Raw genomic sequence first — 27584 nt, 5'->3', positions numbered from 1 at the left:
AGTCAGGACAGAGCTCAGAGGACACGCCCGGCGGCTGCGGCGTCTGTGGCTGAATGAGGTGCAGTGTTCCCGTGTCGGGAGTCGTGGTTGACACTCTGAGTTGACGGGGTCTAGAGTTGATTGTTGCAACTGGGTGAGTGGGTGTGCGCGAGCGGCGCCCACCTACAGTAGCGGGGGACATGGAGATGGCTCCTGACCAACCGAGGTTCATACGAGACCGTGGTCGTGGAGAGCAAGGCCGTAGCCGTTCGCGCCAGACGTGCTACCGACTGGTTGGGTAGTAGAAACCCCGCATAGTCGGTTGAAATCCGCAAAGTCTCTTTTTCACCCGTTTCGCACCGGCCCCGCCGTGTGTGCAGGCTGTCCGCGACGTGTGACAGTGACTCCAACGTCGTCGGGTAGCCTGACGCACCGCCCGGTGTCACCACTCCATCCCGCTTCAACCCGGGCGCGCGTGCAGCTGACGAGAGCCAGTCCAAACCGCCGATAGTCGGCTGTACTGCCGCGCCTTGGCCTAGGCGCACAAGCCCGGACGGCGCATTGCCAGCTCTCGCTTCGGAAGGTTGTCGGGTGAACATAAGAGGCCCGTTATGATGGACTGCGAGTGGGCATAATCTGCATTGCTCTCAAGCTAGGCGTGGGTCATGCTGTCGGATTGGCGCCTGAGCCGTGAGCGGGACGCGCACACGCGCTGCCCCGACATGGGCCCCCGCTCCGCGTCTCGCCTCGCGGGTCTCCGGCGCTCGCTTCGCAACGGCCAGGCGCGCTTTGAGCGGGCGAGAAAGGTGGTACTCCCGCCCTTCTCGTGCGCCGATTCTAGAGGAGCCCTACCCGGCCTGCACGCACGCGCACACTACTGGTTGATCTCGGGTGCCCCATGTGCGCACGCCGTTCGCCTTATGTGGCCTGTCTAGTGGATACGGCCCAGGCAGTAGTGTGTGCATTGAGCTCTCCACAGGCTAGCCCTTCACTTGGGCCCGACCCACGCTGTGTGGGCTATCCTGCTTGCACACCGGTGTGTGCACACTTTTACGTGCGAAGTAAAAGTGTGCGGCTCCCTGTGCTGCTTCAAACGCGGCCCTCTCCGCCCGGCGTGACAGGGCCACTGGTGTGGCTCGATCTTAGGATGCTGCGCTGGCCTCTGGCACACCCAGCAGCGCTCGCGTCGCAGCTACCACCGAGTGGCACTCCGAACAGCATCGCACACCAGCATGGGATCCCGGCGGGATCCGGTAAAAGTGTGCACCCTCCCATAGGCTGTGTGTAGCAATGGCATACTGTGAGAGCACAGCTGCCCGTGCGCGTCGAGCTGCGCCGCGGCTGCAGCGGCATCGAAGCGCCAGAAGGGCCATTTGAGGACCACAGAGGCTCGCCACCAGCGCACAGTTGATGACGCCCACGGGGATGGCATCGCGCACACCCGCACTACGCTCCGGTGGCGCAGAGGGAGCTGGGCATGGCCTTTGCTGCTGCGCCTGCTGCGCCATCACCGCCACTGCCGAGGCTATGCTGCGCGTTGACACTCGCGCTGCCGATTGCTGCCAATCGCGCGGCGTGAGAACAGCATCGCGGCCGCGCGAGCCGGCTTGTGCATATTGCACCGTGGCAGCGGGCTGCGTGCCAGCACCGCCGCGAGGCGTTTGAGCACCGCGTGACGACGCGCGCAGGGCCCTCCCACCCTAGGGCAACCTTATCGGCCATCGGCGGCCCGGGATGAAGCATGATCGTGTCGCTGTCACGCCGACGACAAGCCTCGCACACACACACACCCTAATCGGCGATCAACTTTCGGATCTCGTCGGAGGACCCACGCTTTCACAGTCAGAGTCACGCAGCGCTCTTTTGATTTCGCCTTTTCCTTTTCAGCAACCCAAACACACTACGACGGGCCGCCCAACACACTACGACGGGAAACCGTTGCATCCAGCAGCAGCGAGCGAGTGGCACACGCACACAGACCCCACGCACACTATGCGCGCCAAGCGCACCACCACCGACTCACAGAAACGGATACCCCGCCGCACGGCTGAGTCGACGGGCAGTAGGCAGTGCGCCTCGACACCAGGCTGCGAGTGGCGCCGGCTCACATTCGCCACGGCCACCGCGCGCCCGCTCCACACACAACTTGCTGTCCGCTGGACCCGGCGCGCTGGCACACCGCATGCGACACCGGCACACTGGCACACCGGCATCGTTCCTGCCGCACGCGCTGATCCGGCGAGCGCGCGAGCGCGGCACGGCGCGTCTGGACAACGGGCGCAAGCCGTAGCGCGCCGGCTCTGCCGGATGCACACCAATCACTTTGCAGCTGCAGCGCCGCGCCTCGAGAGGTGTTCAGTCCCGAACTGCGCGCGGGTCTGATGACCACCGGCCAGCACCCGTCCGGGCCGTGACTGCCTCCTCCCGTCAGCAGCGCCGCGCGCCGCTCGTGCCGCGCGAGAAGGTGTTCAGTCAACGGCGGGCGCCTCGCCAGCACTGCCTGGCGCACCCGTCAAAATGTGCGCACACCTCGCCATCTCCGCCGCCTCCGAGGCCACCGGCGCCATGAGTGGTGTCTGCGCCGTCGCCGTGGGGGCCTTGGCCGGCTTGATTGGCCTCAAAGTCAGCTTTGCCGCCCCGCCGCGAGCGCCGAAAAAGCGTCAACCGCGCAACGGCGTGACGGAGAGAGAGCGACCGCGCTGCTTCTGCGAGCCGCTAGGAGCCGAGCCGATGTCTATCCGAAGCCGTCTGCCGCGCGCGTCGGTCGCGAAGGGCCCGCCGGGGATCAGTTTCCACTCCTCTGGGGCTGCCGATCACCTAAAGTGCACCCGTGTGTCGACGGGGCACTGGTGTGGAACCGGGCTCAAAAAAGCGGATTTGACCGTGCGGGTTTCTTTAGCTAGGTTGTTGTCGTGTTTTCTTTCTTTTTCTTCTTTCTTTTTCGGAGGAGCGCTTGGGCATCCTATTGCTTCCTTTTTCCGTCTATAATTCAAAGGAAGAGTAGACAAACAACGAAACAAGTCCAAGAACGCATACATCAACACATCACAGCAGAGGCAACTAACTTACTTGTTTACTCTCGAAGGAGCTCCTCGCGTGCCCGCACGCCACCGACCCGCCCACTGACGCCACGTCGCCACTGCCATGCGCCTAGGAGCTCGCCCACTGACGCGCCCGCTTTTGGCGTCAGGCTGCCGCAGGAGCGCAGCGTACTTGCGCGTTTGACGGTGCTCGGCACCCAGCGCTGCCGCCATGCGCGCGACAACATCGCGCAGGGCGTTTGCGTCGGCGGCGCCAAGGGCGATATCGATGCTTGCCGCCTTAGCCTCGGAGGCGAGCGTGCCCTCGTGCCGGCTACCAAACGTCTCTCGATGCGCCTCCACCGACTCTCGAAGAAGCGCCTGCGCGCCGTTCAGGTCGCCCTTCTCCTCCAGCAGCGAGCCGAGGCGGAAGATCGAGATGAGCGTGTCCGGGTGCCGGTCGCCGAGCGTCTCTCGGTTCCCCTCCAGCGCCTGGCGAAGCAGCGGCTCCGCGCCGTCCAGGCCACCCTGGTCCTGCAGCAGCGAGCCCAGGTTGCTGAACGAGATGAGCGTGTCCGGGTGCCGGTCGCCGAGCGTCTCTCGCCGCCCCTCCAACGCCTCGCGATACAGCGCCTCCGCGCCTGCCAGGTCGCCCTTCTTCTCTAGCAGCGAGCCGAGGCCCATGATCGAGCCGAGCGTGCTCTCGTGCCTGTCTCCGAGCGTCTCTCGGCATCCCTCCAGATCCTCTCGAAGCAACGCCTCCGCTCCGTCCAGGTCGCCCTTGGCCTTCAGCAGCCCGCCCAGGTTGTTGATCGAGCCGAGCGTGTTCTCGTGCCGGTCGCCGAGCGTCTCTCGGCACGCCTCCAGCGCCTCGCGAAGCAGTGCCTCCGCGCCGTTCAGGTCACCCTTCTCCTCCAGCAGCGAGCCGAGGCGGAAGATCAAGATGAGCGTGTTTGGGTGCCGGTCGCCGAGCGTCTCTCGGTTCCCCTCTAGCGCCTCGCGAAGCAGCGCCTCCGCGCCGTCCATGTCGCCCTGGTCCTGCAGCAGCGAGCCGAGGCTGCCGATCGAGGCGAGCGTGCTCGGGTGCCGGTCGCCGAGCGTCTCTCGCCGCCCCTCCAACGCCTCGCGAAGCAGCGCCTCCGCGCCGTCCAGGTCGCCCTTCTCCTCCAGCAGCGAGCCGAGGGTAAGCATCGACTCAAGAGTGCGCGGGTGCCGATCGCCGAGCGTCTCTCGGCTCCCCTCGAGCGCCTTGCGAAGCAGCACCTCCGCGCCGTCGAGGTCGCCCTTGGCCTTCAGCACCTGGCCGAGGTCGTTGACGGCCTCGAGCGCATCCGAATGCCACGTCTCTCCCAACTGATGCATCCCCTCCACGGCCTCGCGGAGTAGCGCCTCCGAGGAATCGCCACCTCTCACCATCTGCAGCTGTCCAAGGCGCCAAACCGACGTGAGCGTGTCCCTATGCCTGTCGCCGAGCGTTTCTCGCCTCCCCTGCAGTGCCTCGTGGCATAGCGCCTCCGCACCGTCATAATCGCACAGCTCAAGCAACACAAAACCGAGGTCGTTCATCGAGGCGAGTGTGTCCGGGTGCCGGTCACCGAGCGCCACACGCCTCCCCTCCAGCGCCTCGCGGAGCAGCGCCTCTGCGGCATGCCGGTCGCCTTGGCTTTGCAGCAGCCGACCCACGGAAGTGAGAAGCGCCGACGTCGCCCTCTCCGCCGGCTTCAGACTAGCGAGTTCCTCCCGCGCCGACGCCACCAGCCAGCCGCGAAGCGCCTCCGACACACGCGCCGTCACGAGGCTCAGGCCCTCCGCCTCCGCGTTCGCCGCACCGGGCGCGAGCGACTCGATGCAGCCAAGGATGTACCTGCGGTCCTCCACCTTTGAGATCTGCGCGTCATCCGCGTCGATCGAGGCAACGATCCCAGCAATCTCGTCAAACTTGTAGGTCAGCATCTCAACGAAGTGAGTGCGGTCAGCGGGACTGAGTGCCACGTGGAGCTTGCAGCCCTTCCTTAGCGCGTGTGACAGCTCAAACAGGCACCAAGCTCGCGTGATGGCGGCCGCGCCCCGCCGCACCCACGGCTGCGCCGGCGCCCCCTTGGCCTCTCGCTGCGGGCTCAGGAAAGGGTGCGGCGGCGCGTGCCACTCGCCGACCAGCGGCGAGCAGTAAAAGTAGACCTCGCTCACCGCCTCGAGAGCGTCGTCAAAGATGCGGTCGGTGTCCTCCTTGCGCGCGAGGTAGCCGACCGGGTCCGACTCCTTTGTGATGGATGGGGACCGGTACACGCCCGCCAGCAGGTTCTGCGAGGCGCAGAACATATCGACCCACACGTGTCGCCCTCCGCTCTCCTCCTCGAGCGGCCGCACGACGTCATCGATGGCGGCGAGCATGTCCGCGAGCGCAGTGCCAGTCCATGAGTAGGAGAAGAAGCCACGGGCGCGCGAGACCGCACGGCGCGCGAGGTGGAGGCCGTCGCGCTCCGCGATGTGCGCGACGCTCTCGGCAAGGGAGAGTCCGGTCGAAAGCGTAAGCGTGCACACCGTGACGTGCTCGCCCGACCCCTTGCACACACCTTCCATTGTCAGGCTAAGCCCGCTGTGCTGCGAGTAGAAGGCGTGGACTGCTTGCAGAAAGGCGAGCGAGACTCCGCGGTCCCCACTTGGCAGCCGATGCACATGCGGCGTTATCGGGAGCGATGCTGGCGACGCCACCTCGCGCAGCAGCGTCTCGAGTGCGACCAGCACCTCTTGGACGGCGAGGTCGTGCAGCGAGGTCGTGCGGACAACTCTCTGGGCAAGAGCTTCGCTGCCGAGCTCAGCAGCGAACTCCAAGAGGCCGGACGGTGATGGACCTCGTAGTGATGATGGCGACGATGGCAGTGAAGTAGGCCGCGTCGGACACTCTCCTTCCACTTGCTTGCCGCGAGCAGCGATGAAACACTGGCCAGCGTTCTTGTCGCGCTTGTGGCGAATCACTTTCTCTTTGAATTCTCTTTGAACCACGAGCGCATCGTAAGTCGGGCGAGCTAATGTCTGAGCTAGGGAACGGTGTCAATCTCTCGCTCTCGCGATCCACTGCCGACAGCAAGGCGAGCAGCCGATAAGGTGAGACGCTTGACACGCGCTAAGTTCCTTCTAAGTTTATAATATACCAAAAGGAGGGCTACACGAGGCCCTCTACGCTGGTCGAGAGGAAGAGGCTGCCGTGCGAGCCGGCAGCAGGCCGGCTCGGCGTGGCGACTGCCGGCGACTTTTTATGGGCTTCTCTGTTCATAGAAGCGTGCACGCTACTATGGTTTACCCACATTATGGGAGTAGTGGCCCGCCCTCAACTTGTTGGATTCGAGTTCTTTTGTTTAGATACTCTCGCTCTCCTCTGGCTTGTGTTCTGGCAGGCTTACGGCATGGACGATGGCAATAGGCTGCAGGAGGCAGCCAGCAGTGGCACCGACGAGCTCAATCTCGTTCGCGAATGCCCTGAGCTGCTGACCGGAGACGGTGTGCCAGACGGCCTTGCTGGGGAGCAGCCGGTGGGCGTCAAGCTTGCTGTTGCCGAGTCGCTGCCAGAGGGCTGCCTCGGGAGAGAAGGAGCTGCTTCCCTGGACGAACCAGCACCGACCCTGAGCGCTGCTGTCGTGCCCACTCCTCTCAGTCCTCGCAGCACCAGCTCCGCGAGCGCCGACGACCGTGTCCCGCCTCTCACCGCCGAGGAGGCGGAGACGCTCATCGTGGCCATCGAGCAGCTGAGGAGCGCACTGGAGACTCGGACGATCTCGTGTCACGGCTGGACGATCTCGTACGTGCTGCGCAAGCCGTCCACTGGGGAGGGCAGCAAGGCGAACAAGAAGAGGGGCCACTCAATTCGGGGAGACCTGGTGATGATCGACCCGCGGGACGGCGAGAAGCTCTTCTCGCTGCCGGCCGTAAAGCGCAAGCTCGGGCTCGTCGCGGTGGAGCAGCCGCGCTTCGCCGACGCCTCCGCGCGTGGTGGCGGCGGACGCGCGGGTGGCGGCGGCGGTGTGGACGACGCGGCGCACGAGGCCGCGCTGCTGCGCCGCGTGGAGGAGGGGCGCAGCGAGTGCTTCGCGTTCGCGGGCGACGGCGCGTGCTACCGCGCGCGGCTGCTCGGCGTGCGCGCGCGCTCGCCGCGCTTCCTCGTCGAGCTCGTCGCCACGCTCGGCGGCAAGGCGCACTCCGCCGCGCTACCGCCCGACCGCCGGCAGCACCTGCACGCGCACGCAATCAGCCTCGAGCCGCCGCCGCCGCCGCCGCCGCCGCCGCCGCGGCCGCCAGCGACGACAGCAACGGCGGCGGCGGCGGAGGCGGCCTCCGCGGCCTCCGCGGCCTCCGCGTCCTCCGCGTCCGCGTCCACCAGGCCGCGCGGCGGGCGGCCGGAGGGTGGTGGTGGTGGTGCGGCGATGTGGCCGGAGGCGCGCGTCGACGGAGCGCTCTTCCGCGGCGCGGCGGCGCTCGGCTGGCGCGTGGCCGAGCGCGGCGGCGCGCACTACCGCTACCTTTCGCCGAGCGGCGCCGTCTTCGGCAGCCGCGCGGCGGCGCGCGCCGCGGCCGGCTTGGTGGTGGGCGGCGGCGGCTCGGCGTGGCTCGTGGTGCCCACGGAGAGCGCCGCGTCGCCGAGCGGCGGCGCAGCCGCCAAGCCAAGGCTCGGCGAGGCGTACCAGGCGGAGCTGCCGCCGCTCTCGGTGCCGTCGGTGCGCGCGCCGCCCGCGCCGCCACCACTGTGCTTGTGCCGCCTGCCGGCGACGTGGCTGCGCGGCCGCTGGTGGTGCGCCGCCGCCGCGAGCGACGACGACGACGACGTCGGCGGCGCGCGCAGCGGCAACGGCAGCGGCTTCGGCGGCGGCGGCTGCGATTTCGAGGAGCGGCCGCCGCCGCTGCCGCGCACGCCGCTGTGCGAGTGCGGGAGGGCGTGCACGTGGGTGCGCCGCGACGCGCTCGCTGCCGGCGGCTGGTGGCGTTGTGCAAAGCCGCGCGCGGCTGGAGGGTGTGACGCGCAGTGGGTGCCCGACCGCGCGGCGGTGGCGGCGGCGGCGGCGGAGCAGGCGGCGGCGGAGCAGGCGGCGGAGCCGGAGCGCGTGAGCCGGTCGGAGGTGCAGGCCTACCTCGCCGCGCAGGCAAGCGAAAAAAAAAGAACCCTGTCTTCACCACCACCCTCTCTTCACCACTACCCTCTCTTCACCACTACCACCATGCTCGTCACCGCCACCACCACCCCGCCACCACCACCACCACCCTCCTCGTCGGTGCGCGGCCGAAGGTGTGCGTCGACCTCACCGCCGCCGCGCACGCCGAAGTGTGGCCCACCCGCGCGACGGCCGAGGCGATCGCTGACGCCGCCGAGGGCGTTGACCATTACGAGGGCGCCGACTCGATCGTCTGTCTCGCGTGCGGCTCTGGCGAGGACGATGAGCTGATGCTGCTCTGCGACGGCGACGGCTGCGACGGCGCGTACCACACGTACTGCCTCGCCGCGCCGCTCGCACGCGTGCCCGACGGCGAGTGGTACTGCGCCGCGTGCGAGCCCGCACCGGCGGCGAAGAGGGCGGCCTCGCCCGCGCCCAAGGAGGCGGCGGCAGCTGCCAAGCGACAGCGGGCCGCGAGCCCTCTGGCCGCTGCCGCCGCCGCCGCTCCGCCGCCACCGTCGCTCGAGCCGACGTCGGCACGCGGCGCGGAGGTGGAGCGCGGGCCCACGCCGGTGAAGGGCCTCTTCGCCGCGGCAGCGGCGCCGGCGGGCGCCAGGCGGCCAGCGCCCGCCGCCGTCGACGACTGCGGCGTGTGCGCGCACTGCGTCGACAAGCCGCGCTTCGGCGGGCCGGGCGTCAAGCGCAAGGCGTGCCTCGCGCGCTCCGCCGCCGCCGCCGCTGACGGCAGCACGGCCGCCAGGCGGCCAGCGCCCGCCGCCGCTGACGGCAGCACGGCCGCCAGGCGGCCAGCGCCCGCCGCCGCTGACGGCAGCACGGCCACCAGGCGGCCAGCGCCCGCCGCCGTCGACGACTGCGGCGTGTGCGCGCACTGCGTCGACAAGCCGCGCTTCGGCGGGCCGGGCGTCAAGCGCAAGGCGTGCCTCGCGCGCTCCGCCGCCGCCGCCGCTGACGGCAGCACGGGCACCACGCGCCGCGCGAGTGCAGCCGCTGACGGCAAGCCGGTGGGCAAGGCGGCGCCGCCCGCCCGCGGCGGCGCGGCGCACCACAGCGAGGCGGTGAGCGCGAGTGCGCCGCCGCCGCTCAGCCTGGCGGCGTCGGCGTTAGGTGCGACGCACGCGGCGGTGGCGGAGGGCGGCGTCGCGGCGGGCGACTACGTCGGTGCGCACTTTGTGGTCGGCGGGCTGGAGCACCCCACTACGACCGAGGGACCATGTGGAAGACGGCTAGTGCTAGTCCCCCATCGGGAGGACGACCCCGGCTAGTCGCCGATCACACCCACAAAGAACCCTGCACAAACATCGCGCGGGCGGGGACCTGTTGCTTTTACCCATCTCACAGTAGATGCGACTTGGAGCACTTGGAGTGCGGTCGGTCACCTGGGTTTCTTTTTTCTTTATTTTACGACCCGAGGTAACCGCCGATAACGTTGGTTATATGGCCTCGACCTCTCAAGCTGCGGCAGCCGTGTCGCAGGAGATCGGCGAGGCGCTGGCTGAGCGCGTCACAGCGCTGGCGGGCGACAACCAGGCGGAAAGCGTGGACGTCGACGCCTGCTGCGGCGTGGCGGACGAGGGCTTCCGACGGGGAGCCCACGAGCTGGCTTTTGCGGTGATCCTGCCAGGGGATGGGGGGCGCTTGTCCTGGTCGATGCTGACGCGCGACGGCTTGAGGGCGAGCCGCTCCTGGTTGCGCGGGTGGTGCATACGCAGCCGACGCGGTGCGGCTCTGAATTACGGGACGCACAGCGCAGGGGGCCAACGCCTCCGCCGGGGTTTGAAGGCGACGGGCGGAGATCGTTTGCGTGCTTTTTTTCTAAGCGGCTGGCTTGTGTATATGTCCACCCCACCGCGCCGCCGCTCGCGCCGCCTCGCCCCCGCCTCCACCGCTGCGCCCTCTCCAGACACGCCGCCGCCGACCCGCCTCCTCGACCTCCCCACGGAGCTCCTCGTGCGCGCCCTCTCTCGCTGCGACCCCGCCGACATCTCTCGCGTCGCGGCCGTCTCGCTCCTTTTCCACGGCTCGCTTGCGGTGGAGGCCATCCGCTTGTGGGCGCAAGAGCGCGGCTTCGAGCTGCCGGCGCTGCCAGAGGGCGAGGGCTGCGCCGTGCGGTGGCTGTGCTTTGCGGCGCTGCTGCGCAAGTCCAACCCGCCGGCGAGGCGTGCAGCAGGCAACTTCCACAGCCTCTTCATTGACGGCGAGGGGCGGCTCTCGTCGTGCGGCTCTGCGCCGGTTCACGTCCCAGGCATCCTCGGCCACGGCGAGGGCGTGACGCAGCTCAACACGCCGACCCGACTCTCTTCTACTTCGCTGGGTGGCGAGCGCGCTGTGAGCGTGGCAGCTGGCGCCGGGCACAGCCTCGTCCTCACCGCCGACGGCGCTATCTGGAGCTGGGGCTCTGGAGACGACGGCCGATTAGGCCACGGCGAGGGAGTGACGCGGCTCAACACGCCGACCCGCCTTCCGTCGACGCTGGGCGGCGAGCGCGCTGTGAGCGTGTCGGCTGGAACATGGCACAACCTCGCCCTCACCGGCAGCGGCACTGTCTGGAGCTGGGGCTCTGGAGACGACGGCCGGTTGGGCCACGGCGACGCGCAAACCGAGTGGCAGCCAAAGAAGATCGAGGCGTTGGCTGGCCAGCGCGTCGTCGCTGTGTCGGCTGGGCTGTACCACAGCCTCGCCCTCACCACCGACGGAGCCGTTTGGAGCTGGGGCCATGGAGCCTATGGCCGGCTGGGCCACGGCGGCGCGCAGGACCAGCTGCTGCCGAAGAAGGTCGATGCCTTTGCTGGCCAGCATGTCGTCGCGGTTTCGGCTGGATGGTACCACAGCCTCGCCCTCACCGCCGGCGGAGCCGTCTGGAGCTGGGGCCATGGAGGGCGAGGCCAGCTAGGCCACGGCGACCACCAGCGCCAGCTGCTGCCCAAGAAGGTCGAGGCCTTCACTGGCCAGCGCGTCGTGGCTATGTCGGCGGGAGGCGACCACAGCCTCGCCCTCACCGCCGACGGCGACGCCTGGAGCTGGGGCTACGGAGACCAAGGCAGGTTGGGCCACGGCAACCAGCAGCACCAGCTGCTGCCAAAGAAGATCGAGGCCTTTGCTGGGCGGCGCGTCGTCGCTGCGTCGGCTGGAACCCGCCACAGCCTCGCCCTCACCGCCGACGGCGCTGTCTTTGCCTGGGGCCAGGGCGGCGATGGCTGCCTAGGCCACGGGGAGGACCTGTCGAACCAGCTGCGGCCCAAGAAGATCGAGGCGTGGGCGCAGTTGTTGTAGTGTGTTACGTTTTTTTCTTTGGGGCTAACCATACCATACCGGAAAAAGTTGGAACCCAGTCGACGGAGCGGCGCGCCGGGAGAGACAGCTCGCTACTCACACAAAGCTCGCTACTCACAGCCCGATGGGACTTTTCTCCACCTTTGGTCTCACGTTTTCGGCCACCGGATATGCTGGCGTGATCAAGGGGCTGGCCTTGTTCCCACTACTGCTACCCGCGGCGCACTTTGCGGCTTACACATTCGTCACAAGTCCGGTCTCTGACTCTGTGCTCGATGCCTTGCCGGTGCCGGTAGCCAAGGTGCCTGCGCTGGTCGCGTTTCTCCTCGTTGCGCTGGCCGCCGGCTCCGGCCTCGTCGCCATCGTCGCAATCAACCTCCTCGGTACGCGTGCATCACCCGAACCGGCTGCCGTTGCGCCCACAGCTTAGCGTCCCTGCCGTTTGCGCCCAGAGCGTTCGTGCCGCTGGCGCCCAGCCGTTAGCCACCACTGCCTGGCAGGCGGCCACTACGACAACCACACGCCGCGCATGCTCAAGGGGCCGGCGCTGTCCGAGGAGCTTCCCGCCGTCTACCGGCTCCAGTGCGCGCACAACAACAGCATCGAGTGCCTCGCGTACGTGACGCCCGCCTTTTGGATGGCGTCGGCGCACGAGCTACCGCCGCCCCTCTGCGCGAAGCTCTCCCTCTTCCTCCTCGCTGCGCGAGTCGCCTACATTGCGGCGCGAGATACAGCCGAGATACAACCGACAACCGAGATACAGCCGAGATACGGGCCGCACGCCGCCACCCTGAACGAGGGCGCGTGCCCCGCGGCGCCCGCCTCCCCTCCTGTGCGACACGCGCCGCCTCCCAGCGACACCAACGACGCGCCTCCCGCAAGACAGCCAGACGCGCCCGCTGTGCCTACTGCAGTCGGCCCCGGGAACCTTCCGGGAACCTTCACGGGACTCTCTCACAGACTGTGAGAGCCCCTGTGTGAAGAGTGCGTAAAGAGGCAGGCAGGAGAGCCAGACGCGCCCGCAGTCCTGCTGCGTGATGCCTGCTCGAGCCCCCCACCGCCTCCACCACACGTACAACATGACCCGTCCTCCTTCTCGTCGTCGTTTTTCCGTCGCCCCGGCAGGCGTACGTGGTCAACGAGGACTTTCTCCGCACGGCCTTCTTCGTCTGCGGCATCGCGAGCATCGTCGAGCTGTGCGTTGGGAGCCTCTTCCCGGAGACTCTCACCAGATATGGCTATCCCTAGCCGCCGCTGCCACCGCCGCCGTGCAGTGCATAGCTAGCGCGCCTGCCCGCCCCTGCCAACATTCTCCAGAATGCTGACGGCCTCGCCCCTGATCCCGCCCAACGCGCTGACGCGCTCCGGGATGTTCTCGCACTCGCCGTGCCCAGTGTTGTGCGAGGGAGCTTTGTTGTGAAATTCTGAGCTACTGAGCTGCCGCCTCCCAAGCCTGAGGCGCAGCTCCGAAGAGCAGCCGCCCCGGCGCCAGCGGAGAGCGCGTGAACGCGTCGGAGGTGTCTCTGATGATTGAGATTGTGCGGCCGCGCGCTCTACAACTTTGCAGTGTTCACGCTTTTTGTTCGGTAAAAGTCGTCTTCCGGAAAAGGCTGTCTCCCGATACCCTAGCTCTACTAACTACTACAAATTTGCAATAGTTCTCTAAACCTGCGACCGGCGCAGCTCTAGACTAGTTGCAAAAAGTCTGCCGCCTAAAACTGCGAAAATGCTGTCACGGCCAGCTCGGCACTATCTACTCACTTTTAGACGTAGAGCACCCACTTTTTAAGCGTTCCGCGCACACACAAGGTCCGCCTGCGTGCGCCGGCAGCTTCTCAAGGCCATCGCGCGAAAAACGACGGAGGAGATGCATCCTAGCTGTCGCCACCGAAGGCGACTCGACGTCGCTGAGATCGGAGATCAAGCCACACCAGAAAAGAAGGCCACGTATCTGTCCTATCCCATCCCTCGTTTTTGTCTTTCTTTTGGCCCGACACGAGAGCCACATACAGGTATCATACACTGAAAACCACCCTCAAAACCACATACACTGAAAAAGAAAGATGTGAGCTTGTGAGCCGGACGGCTTTCATTTCTCTCTGCGTTGTTGAGCCAGGACTCAACATACTCGTTCTGTTGCCGTCCCAAACTGTCACTCCCCTTTCTCCCGGCCGGGGCGGGGCGCGCGCGGGGGCGGCGGGTGTGCGGCGAGTGTGCGGGATGTCTGTGGGCCCGAGAGCGATATGCCATGTCCGCCTTGCGTTGTTTCATAACATCGAAGGCTAAGCTCAAAAGAATATAAACAAAAGAACTCTCTCTCAAAAGAATTTAAACAAAACAACTCTCTCTCACAGCAGACAGGCTCGACACAGGTGCGAACTGGCGCGTGCTAGGAGAGAAAGATCGGCATAAGTCCGGCGGCCAACGTCAAGCATCCCCGGGGACGCACGCACGGGCGACGCACTCAGACACAGAGTTCCGTAGTCCGAGCCAGGCTGTTCTTCTCGGAGCTGCCGATGAGATGCAGTCGACCGGTCCGACTCCCAACGCGAAGACGGCTGGAGGGCCCTCTGAACCCGCGGGAGGGCCGGGGTCGGACACGGCGGTGGCGGCCTCAGTCACCAGCACCAGTGCCAGTGAGGTCGGATGCTTCGAGCACCTCATGCGCTTCTTCATCTTGGACGTCCCCACGGTCAGGCTCACGAGAGCAGAGCTGAAGAAGCTCGGCGCAGAGACGCTGCTGACAAAGTATCTTGTGTGGCGGAGGGCCCAACTGCTCGGCGCCCTCCCATTCTTGACGCTTTCGGTGATGTTTTCCCTCTCGGAAACTGCGGATTCGGCGTCAGAGGCGTTTGCATCGAAGGCTGATCTGCTCAACATCTCCCTCTCGGATCGGAGGTACATCGACGCGTTTGCGCCCATGGAGACTGCGAGCGTCTTCGTCGACCTGATGGAGGACGTGTGCCTGCTCCTCGTCATCTTCTTTGCCTCGCTCGCCTTGTGGCGGTGGATGGAGCTAAAGAGGAGCAGCCGCGCCGTCTCCGCCGTGCTGCTGCTCCTCGCGTTTCCCTACCTCTGTTTTCTCGTGCCGTATCGTCATCTCGTGGACTTTGACCTGCTGCAGACCGCCCTGTGTGAGGAGGCGCTGCAAAACAATGGCACGGAACTGGAAGGGCTGCTCGTGGGCGGGGAAGACGTGGCGGAGCTGCTGCGAGCCTCACGCTTGCCTGCCACGGAGCTGTGCGCAGACCCAAACCTCATCGGGTCCCGCCTGGAAAGCGCCTTGGAGGAGAATGGCGTCTTGTACGATTGGCCGCTGACGACATGCCCGCTCGCGCAGCGGAACGCCGGCGCACTCGATCCCGAGCTCGCCGCCGTGTGCCAAGGTCAAGCCGAGGACTCCTGCGGCCCGTGTGGGGACTGCATGTCCTTTGCCGCTGCCTTCACTGCGAGCGAGAACGACGCGGACGCCGCAGCGCGGGCCGACCGCCTCCGGGAGAGGGGTGGAGTCGCCGTGCCGGACCACTGTGTGGTCTGCGCGACGCTCCGGTTTCAAGCCGCGGGCGCAGACGCCGCCGTCACGTGCCTGGAGCTGTGCGCAGAGTACTTTCTCACTCTTGACCCGGTCATCTCGAGCGCGTGCTTTTCGCGCTCCGCAATTGGAGAGATCAAGGCTGCGCTGGCCGCCTTGGTCGGTTCGAAAGATGTGTTGCGCAGCTCCATCGGCGCGTCTACCGGCGTGACTTCCATGGCGTATTGCCTTCCCGCCAGCCTCTCCTTGCTGTGGTCCTCCATCAAGTCGGCGCGGGTGCTCAAGCTCATGATCTCGGAGTCTCGCTTTCCAGGCTACCTGCTGTGGACAGCCACCGTCTTCAGCCTCCCCCTCCTTGTAACGCTGCTCGTCTTTGCTCAGCAAGCGGTTGGCGATCTGCTCCTGCTACCCCTCGCTAGTCTCTTGCTCATCGTTTCCGTCCTTGCCTTCCTGCCGCTGGGAGATGCCACCGTGTCCTGCCGCAAGCTCGCCTTTCTGCTGAGCTGCTGTCGAGCTCCGACCGACACTAGCTCCAGCGACGGGTACGGGCTCCTCTGGGTGTGTGAGCTCTGTGTCCTGATTTGCCAACAAGATACTGACTTAGGTAGGGTGAAAAGGGAGAGGGAGGCGCGATTTCTAGGCCCTTGGGGGCCCTACGGTACCACTCAGCGCAGTCGGAGAAGCCGGTGAACGAATCCTCGGAGAGGATGGGGCAGTCATCACTGCCGCGCTCACTGGGTTCGAGAGATTGCTCTCTCTCTCTCTCTCTCTCTCTCTCTCTCTCTCTCTCTCTCTCTCTCTCTCTCTCTCTCTCTCTCTCTCTCTCTCTCTCTCTCTCTCTCTCTCTCTCTCTCTCTCTCTCTCTCTCTCTCTCTCTCTCTCTCCCCTCTCTCTCTCTCTCTCTCTCTCTCTCTCTCTCTCTCACGAAGTGTATGTGGCTCTTACCACAACGTACCCGAAGGTGGACTAAATAAATAAATAAAAACGGACACCTCCTACTGTGAGATGGGTAAAAAGGAACAGGTCCCCGCCCGTGCGATCTTTGTGCAGGGTTCTTTGTGGGTGTGGTCGGCGGCTAGCCGGGGTCGTCCTCCCGATGGGGGACTAGCACTAGCCGTCTTCCACATGGTCCCTCGGGTCCCTGCTGCTCCTAATCTCTTCGTACATCCTCCTGCTGATCTCCGCAAAGTCCTGCTCCCTCCCTCGTTTCGCCCTGCGCGTCACCTCTGGTCCTCTGCTCCGCCTCCACATCGTCTGCCCTGCGTCGTCTGGCGACGGGTCCTCCATAGTCGGTCGAGGTCGCCGCGCCCTCCTCGTGCCTCTTCCCAACGTTCCCTCGGCGGCCGATGCCGTCTGCTCCGGCTCCCCAGTCCCCGGGTCTGCCCTGCTCGCGTCTGCGCTAGTTTCTGCTTCCTCGTCTGCGCTACTCTAGTTGCTGCTTCTGAAGCGTGAAGGTGGACTGCTGAGTCCTGAGAGGGTTTGCGATGATTTGAGCTGCGGTGTGCGGATCTGCCCGCAGACAGATTTCGTGTACCGAGGCGGTGCCTGGTGATCCTTGTGTTGTGATCTATTTGTGCATAGCGAAAGTCCCACGCGCACAAAATCACGACACAAGACCCCTCCCCACCCACACGCACGCATCGGGCTACTCCATCTCCACCTCCACAAAGAGCACGACCTGCTGCCCTGCGCACCGCGCGGCCGTCGCCTCGGGCCAGCGCCGATCCACGTCGATGCGGCGGCGGGCGCGGTCCACCTTGATGGCGCGAAAGTCGTGCGCATATCCGGAGCCGAACCCTCCGATGCTACGCCACATGTTGACGTACTCGTCCGACGCGCCGATGAAGGGCGCACCCGCGACGCTCACGCGCGCGTTCAGGTACTCTGCGGAGACGGCGTCGTGGAAGACGGCGGAACCGCGCGCAGAGAGTTGGCCGACCTGGTGAGCGGTGGTGAGGGGCGACGAGGAGGGGTCATTTACACACTATGCGCCTCACAGCCGGGATGAGGGAGGGAGATTGGTCATGAGCAGACGCACCTGCTTCATCAGGTCGGCCGCGTCGGCGGCGGAGAGGTACATGAGCAGGCCCTCGGCGAGCCACACCGTCGGTACCTTGAGACAGCATCGCGCGTGAAGAAGAGACGCCGCTCACATCGCACTCGCTCGTGACGGTGTGTATGGTGCCTGCTCACAGCAGCAGCCGTGAAGAGACGCTGCGCGTGGCGGTTCTCTAATTGGTCGTCGGCACCGCGGGATCGAATCCGGACGCCAGCAGCGCCGCCGCCCACTCGCCCGGTCGGGTGAACTCGGTGGCGACGGCGGCGCGAGACGCCACTGCGAGCGACTCACCTGCGGCATGAATGGTCGCGCAGTCCAACCAAGTGTGCGTCTCATGACCTGGGAGTGCGGCCCACCGGTTAGCAGCGGCTCCTTGACTTCAAAGGTTGTCTTCTGGTCCACCTCGTACACGCGAAGCTCCGGCAGGCCGCTCATGCGGTAGGCGCGCGCGTCGAAACCAGCGCCAAGCAGCACGAGCTGCCGGGCGCCGCGCGTGTAGTGATCGCGCAGAAAATCGTCGCCGAAGCGTGTCCGCGGCACCATGATCCAGCCGCCCATCGGCTGGGCGCGGCCCTCCTTGCCGGCAAGCGTGTACGCAAGCGGGTCGGAGAATAGAGAGTCGGGCCGCCTAGTCTCCTCGAGCCGGCTGGCAGCACACATCCGGCCGGTGAAGCTGTGCGCCGTCTCGACGCTGCGCTCGTTGAGCGCACCTGAGCCGAGCGCGGACGAGCCGACGCACATGGCGAGCGCGGCGCGTACGGGGCCGCGACGAGAGCCGGCATGCAGCATGGCGGAAGCACAGAAAACAAGAAGTTTCTACTCAGTAACACTGCGAGAACGATGGAGAGGCCGCGGATGCGGGCGCGATTCGCCGACCAGGGAGAGCCGGCCCGACCTCCCGGGGAGGGGTGGCGACGAGACACAATGCCGCCACTCCCGCCCGGGGAGGCCCCACCCGGGCTGTCGGCTCCCTCGGGGCCAATGGGGCTAGCCGACGGAGGTGGGGCGGAGGGGCCGCCTCCGAAGAAGAGACATCAAAAACGACTGCAGAGGCAGTGGGGCGACGCCCGAAAGGCGAGCAAGAGACCGAACCAGACTGAAGATCCACCCTGAAAGGGGGGGGATGAGGCCGGGCAGTGTACACGTTAGACAGTCGTGTGTGTACGTGACGGGTGGTGTCGTAGTGTCCGTGTCCACTAGCTCCGAGTAGAGGGGGCGTTCTGCAGTTAAGGGGAAACCCGGTACACGGAGCCCTCTCGGAGAACTGTGTTTACTTTAAGGCCCTTGCCCTGCGAACGCGCACCCCCGGGGCTAGGGCTCTCTTGCCCGCAACCCGATGCCAATCATCCGGCCCGCTGGGTGCGCTTCTGAGCTCCCCGGCCCTGGATGTGCGGTTAATGACTGCACTCCAAGTGCTCCAAGTGCGAGAGATCACCGTCGTGGCGACAGAATCGGACAGAGAAGACGAGGCGGTGGCGGGGCCGCGGCTGAAAAAGGCTAGGAGGGGAGGCCGGGCCCCGCGCCCGTCAGACGATCATCGGAAGGCGAACAAGAGGAAGAACTCAGAGGAGAGGGGAGCCTCCTCCGGAGTGAGGATGAGGACCTTGCGCGAACGAAGAGGCCCTGAGCGGTGACGTCGTGTGAGAGTGCGTGTCGTGTGCATGTCTGGTGTTCATTATAGCTCCGAGTAGAGGGGGCGGTCTGCTGCTAGGGGAAACCTGGAGCGCGGAGCCAACCCTCGGAGACCCGTGTTTACTTTACGGCCCTTTCCCTGCGAACGCGCACCCCCGGGGCTAGGGCTCTCTAGCCCGTAACCCGATGCCAATCATCCGGCCCGCTGGGTGCGCTTCTGAGCTCCCCGGCCCTGGGTGTGCGGTTAATGACTGCACTCCAAGTGCTCCAAGTGCTCCAAGAAGAAGCGCGATAAGAGCGACTCCGACATGGCAGGCCGCTCATCAGCGCCAGGCTGACGGTGGTCTTTCCGACATGCTGCCGCGTGGCCGCGACGAAGATGGTTGGCTTTGGCACGGCGAGGCGAGAGCGGCACGGCGATGCGAGAGAACCAGGCAGCGCCTGTGGGTAAATCTTCGCGGCTCTTTCGGTACGCTCTTTCGGCCCACTGAGCTACACAGAGAAAAAAGAAGACGCACGTGCCGTTGTCGGACCTTGCTTGAGAGCCATGGTTTGATGTCGAAGTGTTCTCGGATCGAGTCGGACACACCTCTCGTTTCGTCTCTCACCCACAGTCACTGCGCTGGGGCCTCGACCCGGCGGCGGGAAGGCTCGCCGGACCGAAAGTTCGGCGGCGAACCTCTTCTCCATCGCCTCGTGTCTCTCTCTAGGAGGTATCCCTGCCCGCCTCCCTGCGGGCGCGGAAGAGCGCCGCCTGCTCGGCAGTGGCGAAAAAGCCGAGGCTGGCCACCTTGCCGCCAACCGACTCCTTCAGCTCGTACCTCTTGCTGCCTTTCCTCTTCGGGCAGTAGTACACGCCTTTGTAGCCGCTGTTGCTGCTGCTGCTCGTTGCCAGACTCAGACCCTCCCTCCCCGCCTGCCGAACTGCGTCGGCGCCAGCGGCAGAGGAAGGTGCGGGCGGCGGCGGCGGTGGCGGCGGCGCGGTGAGATCGCTGGTGTCCCTGCCCGCCTCCCTGCGGGCGTAGAAGAGCGCAGCCTGCTCGGCGGTGGCGAACCAGCCGAGGAAGACACTCTTGCCTCCAACCGTCGCCATCAGCTGGTACTTCTTGCTGCCTTTCCTCTTCGGGCAGTAGGTCACGCCTTTGTAGCCGCTGTTGCTCCCGCCCGTGGCAAGGGAGAGCCCCTCCCTGTCTGCCTGCCGAACTGCCTCGGCGCCTGCAGCGGTGATGGTGCGCACGGCGGCCTGCGCGGCCGGCGCGGCCGGCGGCGCGCCACCGCCGCCCGCCTCGTCGGCGGAGGGGCCGCCGAGGCGCGCCCGCCCGCTCGAGCCGAAAGGCGGCGCCTCGTCCTCCCCCCCCCCCCCTCCCTCCCTCTGCTCCCCCTCGCATCGCCGCCGCTTTGCTCGGCGGAGGCCCTCCGCCGCTGCCTCGAGCACGGCCCCCCCAACCCACGCGGTGGCCGTCCCGAGGAACGTGAGCCAGGACGCACTGCCCGCAGAGGGCGCCGCCGCACCGCCTGCCGGCGGCGAGGCAGCCTCCGCAGGCAGCGGCGCGAGCTCGGCCGGCGTCGCTGGCGCGGCCGTCGCCGCCGCCGCCTCCACAGCCGGCACCTGGCGGGCGAAGGGCGAAGAGCGTGAGAAGAGAGACAGCCGCGCGCGACTCAGAATCTGCGGTGTGGTTTGCGCACCTGCACCGGCACTGGCGGTGCCTGCTGGCCGCCGGGGCCTGCAGCGAGCGGCGGCGCGGGCGCCGGAAGCAGCCGCAGCTGTGACTGCAGGCACTCGCGCGTGCAGCTCTGGCACGGCGAAGCTGGCGTCGTCGCCATGTCGACCGGCCGCAGCGGCCGCTCTCCTCGCGGCGCGCCGGACCAGTCGAGCGCGTCGTGCCGTAGGCGGCCAAGCTTGCGCTTCGTGTCGGCCTGGCGGGCCGCCTTCTCAAAGCACGTCAGGCAGACGGCGGTCCCGTATGCGACGTCGCAGCGCGGGCAGGCGTGCGTCGCCCCGCCAAGGCACATCCAGCACTCAAGTCCGTTGTGAGACGCCATCGTTTGGCGGGAGCGTCTTTTCTTTTTTCTTTTTTCGAATACGGGGTTACGCCCACTCAGGATGTGTGGCAGCCCGCTGGCTGTGTGTCTTGTGAGCTTGTTTGTGTCTGTGTGTCGCTCGTGCGTGTCGTCATCATCTGTCTACTCTCCTGTACGAATGGTTGGGCAAGTAGTGAGGGACACGATCCCGGCGTGAACACGACTAACTGACGGATCCGCTCCTGACAGTCGCACGCACCGCACTGCGGCGCGTGCGACTGTCTTTGTTTGAAGTTAAAAGTCGAATCAGGGCGCCGTCGGCGCTGTCCCTGGATTTCCTCTCACGGACCGCCTGTCCGGCACCGCTCCGGGACGCACGCCGGCGAAGCACCATCACGCTGCTGTACGGCCCCGGCATCGCCTCCCCTGGCTTAGCTCTCAGTCAAGATATTGTGCACATGGGTAGCCTCTACAATGTACACACTGACACTGAACCTCCCAGAGCTTGTCCCGGTCCGTCACGGCCATCCTCGGCCTCCGGAGGGCCCCCGGCCGCGGCGCGGTGCGGCGGCGTCACAAATCCGACCACAGAGCACCGGGACGCGGTCGGGCGATCTGAGGCCCAACTAGGCGTATGCATTGCCCATTCAGGGCTATCACCTGGACCCATCAACAGGCGCCTGTGGCGCCGTGGTCACGAGGTGTTGTTCACACCTGCCCAACCATTCATACAGCACAGTAGCGTCCACCCATACCGCGTTGGTGTCCAGTCCGAGCCTGACTGTTCTTCACCTTCCTAGATCTACTTCATACATACGGGGTTGTGAGTGTGTGAGCGACGCAAAAATAGCTTTTCCGTCGAGGCAACCGATGCGAGTCGACTGGGGGTGTGTGTCGTCGTGGTTTCGTATCAGCGTGATCGGCGCCGGCTACGGTCGGGCGGCGGCGAGGCTCTCCTTCTTCTTCCCCGGTGGCGGCCTGCCGGCCTCGCTTGGCCGAGGCGGAGGACGCGCGGCTGGCGGCGGCGTCGGCGGCCATGGCAGAGCGTCGAGGGAAGAAAATTTAGGCGCGTTGTTTGCAGATCAAGGCACAGAGCTCACACAAATCACAGCGGAGGAAAGCGGCGAGTCGCAACTCCAGGCAGGTGTCGTTGAGGCGGGCCACCCTGTCCAGAGAGGCACAGGTGCGAATGTGGGTATTTCTACTTTGATTTTTTTTATTGGTCAAAAAATTCTTTTTGAGCGTAGCGTGACTCAATAGCAGGCTTGCAAGGCGTAGTGCCACATGGCCTTCCCGGCGCCGCCCTCGCCCTCTCTCTTTGCCAAGACCTACCGTCGCGTCAAGCGGCATCGCCCAGAGCCACCCGCCGTCCAAGCCGCTAGCGCGCCCGCTCCGGCAGAGCACAGCGACGAGCCCTCGCCGGCGGCCGGCAAGGCGGAGCCTCCGCCTCCGCCGCTGGTAGACCTGTCCGCGCTGGTTCGCAGCAAGATTGCTTACTACGCTGAGGTCGATCGGACCGTTCTCGAGACGATGTGCCTCGACGAGCCTCCGCTTGGCGCTCAGTTCGCAGCAGAGGCGGAGCCAGATACTGGCGAGGACGTCCTCGACGCGGGCGATGCGGACGGTGGAGGGGTGTCTGGCGACGAGTCATCCGACCTCGAGCCGCTGGTACACCCAGAGCTTGGCGAGGGTGCGCCTCCTGTGCTGCAGGGAGTCTACTCTTCGCTGCGCTCGAGCGACCAGGTCTTTGAGCGCTGCTGCTTCGACGTGGCGGGCTTCCTGTGCGCGATGCACGGGCGGCTAAGCGAGGACGCCGTCGCGGGGCTCCGGGGTGAGATCCTTGCCGGCGGCAGCACGCAGGTAGGCAAGTCGATGTTTGTGGTGGTGGGTGTGCTACTGGCCAAGGCGAGACACCGCCTCCCAGACTCTTGCCTCGTCCCGCTCTCGCCCACACACCCGCCGCGCACCCCGTAGGCGCTCGGCCTCGCCAGCATTGTAGTCACGCACAAGGTCTCTGGCCGCAACTCGCTCACCGCCAAGATCGGAGACGCGCTGCGGCTGGTGCACGAGGGTGCGCTCGTTGAGCCTGATGCGCTGCTTAGCGAGGCGGAGCACGAGGGTGGGGATGGGCTCGTCGCTGAGCCAGAGGCGGAGCACACAGCAGCCAGGTGCATGCACTACGGCGAGCGGGAGTGTGGGAGCGCAGAGACGGCGGCCGAGCGCCGGGCGCGCTTCCTGAGCAACGGCAGCGGACCTCGCCTGGCCTGCAGCCAGGCCCTCTCTTCCCTCCTCAGCGGCCGCCGCTCCTCACCACGTAGGCGATTGCGTCGTCGTGTCTGACAGCTGCTACCAGCTGGAAGGCGTGCTGCGCAGCCTCGCACCCGGCACGCCGTACGTCCTCTTCAAGGATGAGGTTGGCATATCCACTTTGCAAATATGACAGTTGACATATCCTGACACGCGCCACCACCTACTCTCTCTGGCACGTGTGTGGCTCGTGCAGCGTGTGGGCCCCACCCTATGCGCAGGCGGACGCGCTGCTGCGGACCGCGCCTCCCTACTGCAAGCTCGAGCTGGAGAAGGCGCTCGAGCGGCTCGAACGGCGGCCAGAGACGCGGCTCGTAGTCTCAATCACGGCGACGCTGATGCCGCTCCTCCTCCACGCAGTGCGAGAGGGGCACGAGCCGGGCGGCGAGGGACCGCTCTTTAGCCGGCGCTTAGTGCGGCTCGAGGCACCAACCGAGCTGCGAGCAACGCCGTAGGCGCGAAAAGGGCGTTTGACGAATGCTGGGTCACCCGAGATCACCCAAGATCGTGGAGGAGTGTAGGCGAGATCTTCTTCTCGACGACGCCGAGCGGCCGCTACTGCGGCGTCGACCGCTTCGCCCCCCTCGGGCTCGGGCGAGGGGCGAGCTTCGGACAGGAGCCTCTCTTCCTGTCGAAGCCTCTACCAGCCACGCCGCTGCGGGGCAGCGGCGGCGAGGAGGGCGACACGCGTAGCAACGCCGGCGCCCCCCCCTGCCCTGGATGCCTGCGGGCGCCGGCGGCATTGAGCTCAGCCTCGGGACCCGTTCGAGGGTAGGCGTCATCCCCGCCTGGGACGACCTGGTCGCGGCGATGTTTGCAGACCTCTGCTGTGGTGGCGCACGCGGCGATGCGCGCCGCGGCCTCTTACTCGACGTGACGCTGTCGCGCGTGTACGTCGCGCCCTCGCTCTTCGACAAGGCGGGGTGGCCGAGATTGCGCTGACCCATGATCTCCCCTTCACCCTAGCACCCCGCTCCGGCCATCTACAATCAAAGGCCACGCCACCGTGCCCAGCCACCGCTGCCCAGGCTCGCGCTGTCCAGCGGCGGCACCCAAATCTGAGCGTGATCGTCTACTACGGCAAGGGCGCCGCCGTCCGCCTCTCGGCACAGGCTGCGCGGCGGGCGGCGGCGTCCGTCGGCGACGCGGGCGACGTGCGCGGAGTCCAGGGCTGCTGATTGCATTGGGAAAGCTCACGCCCCGGCGCATTCCGAGACGCGTCCCCCACGACTCGTCACGTATAGGCTGCGCATTTGTCGGGCTGCGCGACGCGCGGCTGAGAAGCGTGCACAGCCAGTCGGAGGTTCACTGGGTGACGACGCAGGAGGCGGCGATGCCACGGGGGCCAGGGCCAGCCTGAGGGTACGTCGCCCGAGGTGAATCGAGACTGCTCGAGATTAGGCGACGCTGCAGTGGGAGCCAGGCGAGAGCTGACGCCGCGGGTTCGGCCTGCTCATCGCTCTCAGAAAGTCGCGTGACTGCCCGATATTCCCACGAGAGTAGGCGATTCCGGGGCGAGGATCGGCCCCGCACACTCGTTTGTGGTGGGCGGGGCGAGGACGCGGCGCGCGACGGCGGTGGAGGTGCTCTCGGCAGTGGAGACGATGCTCTGTGAGCTCGGCTGCGGCGGAGACCCGATCGCTTGCTTTGGCGCCGCACCGCGATAGAGTGCGGGGGCCACCCTCCTCGTATTCACGTGCCCTCCGCGGGCGCCGCGCCCTAGGCTACGCGATGATGGCGCGGTCGGAGAGCTTCGTCTCGGCGACGCGCGTGCCATCGCATCTCGTCCTCTCGATGGCGAAAGGGGCTTCCATCGACCAGCTCGTGCAGACGGCGGGTCGCGCCACCTTCCAGCGGCTCCACGTGCTGACAGCGAACGGATGGAACCTGGACCAGGATGGCGCCGGGCGTGTGACCGTCTTGATGCCGCAAGACGACTACAAAGTGCTGCAGGCCAGTCCCAACCAATGCCGCGCGTCGGCGTTGGCTCGACGCAGCCCGTATAAACGCGAAGTCGCCCAAGACCGTAGGCCTACCCGCGGCTCGTGTCCGAGATCGACGCGCGTGTGCGCAAAGGGAGCACGCTAGCTTCGCTGCTCGATCCCGAGAGTGCGCCGAAGGACACTGCGCATCTCGATCCTCTGAGTAGAGATCGCGCTGACGTCTCTCGAATTCTGTGGAAACAGGTGCCGAGCTGGCGGAAGTCGATGAGCTCGGGCCGCTCTGCGAAGCGCGCCGCGGGTTTGGTGCCAAGCGAGAGTTCAGCCTTGAAGAATTACACGCTTGATAATTTCTTTTTTCTCGCGATGTTTCCCCGCCGGTAGGAGATTCGCCTCGGTGGCGGGGATAGGCAACGACAAAGATACACTCGCGCTGTTTTCTTTCTCTCGCGATGGCTGCCCCGCCGCGCCGCCGCTCGCGCCGCCTCGCCCCCGCCGCCACTGCCGCTCCCTCGCCAGACACGCCGCCGCCCGCCCGCCTCCTCGACCTCCCCACGGAGCTCCTCGTGCGCGCCCTCTCTCACTGCCACAGCCCCCTCGACATCGCTCGCGTCGCGGCCGTCTCGCTTCTCTTCCACGCCTCGCTTGCGGTGGAGGGCATCCGCTTGTGGGCGCAAGAGCGCGGCTTCGAGCTGCTGGCGCTGCCAGAGGGCGAAAGCTGCGCCGTGCGGTGGCTGTGCTGTGTGGCGCTGCTGCGTGAGTCCAACCCGCCGGCGAGGGCGGCAGCAGGCGAGACTCACAGCCTCTTCATCGACGGCGAGGGGCGGCTCTCGTCGTGCGGCAAGGCTCAGTTTTGGACCCCAGCCCTTCTCGGTCACGGCGGGGGCGTGACGCAGCTCAACACGCCGACCCGCCTCCCTCTGCTGGGCGGCGAGCGCGCCGTGAGCGTGTCGGCCGGAGACTACCACAGCCTCGCCCTCACCGCCGACGGCGCTGTCTGGAGCTGGGGCTCTGGAGGCGTTGGAATCTCTGGCCGGTTGGGCCATGGCGACGAGCAAGACCAGCTGCTGCCGAAGAAGGTCGAGGCCTTGGCGGGGCAGCGCGTCGTCGCCGTGTCGGCTGGATCCGAGCACAGCCTCGCGCTCACCGCCGATGGCGCCGTCTGGAGCTGGGGTGGTGGAGTCTCTGGCAAGCTGGGCCACGGCGACCAGCAGTGCCAGCTGCTGCCCAAGAAGATCGAGGCCTTAGCTGGCCAGCGCGTCGTTGCTGTGTCGGCTGGAGGCAACCACAGCCTCGCCCTCACCGCCGACGGAGCTGTCTGGAGCTGGGGCTGGGGAAGCTTTGGTAGGTTGGGCCACGGCGACGTGCAACGCCAGCTGCTGCCCAAGAAGATCGAGGCCTTTGCTGACCAGCGCGTCGTCGCTGTGTCGGCTGGAACAAACTACAGCCTCGCCGTCACCGCCCACGGCGACGTCTGGAGCTGGGGCTTTGGTCTCTTTGGCCAGCTGGGCCACGGCGACCAGCAGGACCAGCTGCTGCCAAAGAAGATCGAGGCCTTTGCTGGCCAGCATGTCGTCGCTGTGTCGGCTGGACTCGCGCACAGCCTCGCCCTCACCGCCGACGGCGCCGTCTGGAGCTGGGGCGATGGAGACTGGGGCCGGCTGGGCCACGGCGACCAGCAGCACCAGCTGCTGCCGAAGAAGATCGAGGCCTTGGCTGGGCGGCGCGTCGTCGCTGTGTCGGCGGGAGTCCACAGTCTCGCCACTACTGCCGATGGCGCTGTCTTTGCCTGGGGCCAGGGCGAGTACGGCAGCCTCGGCCACGGGGAGGACCTGTCGAACCAGCTGCTGCCCAGGAAGGTCGACGTGTGGGCTGAAGGGCAGCGGGAGTAGATGAGCTCGCCGCCGCCGCCGCCCTCCATGGAGCCTTCGCTGTCGCCGCCGTCGGAGTTGGAGTCGCCGTCGCCGCGGCCGCCCTCCGCGACGATTTTGCCGTCGTCAGTATCGCTAATCGCCGCCGCCTCCCTCGGGGATGCTCCCTCTGCGGCGCGCGCGGCAGCTCGACACGTAGTCCGCCGGCGCACATGCGGCAAGAAAAACCGGTATGGTTGCGGTAACCCTTCCCTAACCGCGAATCCTGCGCGATATTCGGGCCTCCGCACTCCGGCTCCGCCCTCCGGGCGCACATAAACTTCCCGTGACACCGCACAGTCTCGTCGTGACACGTGTGACCGCGGTCTCGTCAAGCCCGCGACCGCCATGCCGACGATGGCTTCTTTTATCAACCCATCCACAATGAAAGCTATCAACCCATCCACAATGAAAGCTATCCCCGCCGCGGTAGCTACTGAAGTGCCGCGGCAGCACACCGTCTCGGCACTCCACACCAGAGTCGCAAGCGCCGCGGGGCGGCTGCGCGCGCCTACTGTGCCGGCGGCCGCGGCGGCGGAGGCTGCTGGTAGTACTGCTGGTAGGCGGCCTGCTGCTGGTAGTACTGCTGCGGCGGCGCGTACGGCTGCTGGTAGTAGCCCTGCGGCGGGTAGCCGTACTGCTGCGGCGGCGGGTAGCCCGGGTAGCCGCCGCAGGCGCCGGCGGGCGGTTAGGCGCCCGCGTGTGGTTAACCCCCGGCTGGCAGCTAAGCAGAATACTGGGCCTACCGTCC

The 27584-nt window shown here is 66.5% G+C and overlaps 5 protein-coding genes across 5 annotated transcripts in view; 2 read left to right on the top strand and 3 right to left on the bottom strand.

The window, feature by feature from the left end:
* Positions 1–3314: 3314 nt before the first annotated feature.
* On the bottom strand, positions 3315–4331 carry EMIHUDRAFT_52508 (hypothetical protein; the record flags this gene model as incomplete). Its single annotated transcript, XM_005789672.1, has 1 exon — positions 3315–4331. A coding segment is annotated over one exon (1017 nt), but the record flags the coding sequence as incomplete, so codon positions are not given.
* Positions 4332–11513: 7182 nt separating this feature from the next.
* On the top strand, positions 11514–12398 carry EMIHUDRAFT_440430 (hypothetical protein; the record flags this gene model as incomplete). Its single annotated transcript, XM_005789671.1, is given in 3 exon segments — positions 11514–11540; positions 11551–11814; positions 11932–12398. The coding sequence occupies 2 exon segments, from the start codon at positions 11556–11558 to the stop codon at positions 12396–12398; spliced, it is 726 nt and encodes a 241-aa protein (XP_005789728.1). The 5' UTR covers positions 11514–11540; positions 11551–11555.
* A 4210-nt stretch (positions 12399–16608) lies between these two features.
* EMIHUDRAFT_109934 (hypothetical protein) lies at positions 16609–17811 on the bottom strand (the record flags this gene model as incomplete). The annotated part of the gene is made up of 4 exons (XM_005789670.1): positions 16609–16902; positions 17002–17076; positions 17213–17313; positions 17379–17811. The coding sequence occupies 4 exons, from the start codon at positions 17809–17811 to the stop codon at positions 16609–16611; spliced, it is 903 nt and encodes a 300-aa protein (XP_005789727.1).
* A 1549-nt stretch (positions 17812–19360) lies between these two features.
* EMIHUDRAFT_109933 (hypothetical protein) lies at positions 19361–20697 on the bottom strand (the record flags this gene model as incomplete). The annotated part of the gene is made up of 2 exons (XM_005789669.1): positions 19361–20263; positions 20341–20697. 2 exons carry the CDS (start codon positions 20695–20697, stop codon positions 19361–19363), a joined length of 1260 nt encoding a protein of 419 aa, XP_005789726.1.
* A 6520-nt stretch (positions 20698–27217) lies between these two features.
* Positions 27218–27584, top strand: part of EMIHUDRAFT_225757 (hypothetical protein) — a gene marked incomplete at both ends in the record, with an annotated part of 2426 nt that continues 2059 nt past the window's right edge. Inside the window, 2 exons of the mRNA XM_005789668.1 lie at positions 27218–27392; positions 27508–27538. Coding sequence (XP_005789725.1) covers positions 27218–27392; positions 27508–27538 — 206 coding nt within the window. The remainder of the gene's footprint in view (positions 27393–27507; positions 27539–27584) is intronic.

This window comes from Emiliania huxleyi, assembly GCF_000372725.1.
Source record: "Emiliania huxleyi CCMP1516 chromosome Unknown EMIHUscaffold_126, whole genome shotgun sequence".
Taxonomy (NCBI): Eukaryota; Haptophyta; order Isochrysidales; family Noelaerhabdaceae; genus Emiliania; species Emiliania huxleyi.
This window is presented reverse-complemented; position numbering and strand designations above follow the sequence as displayed.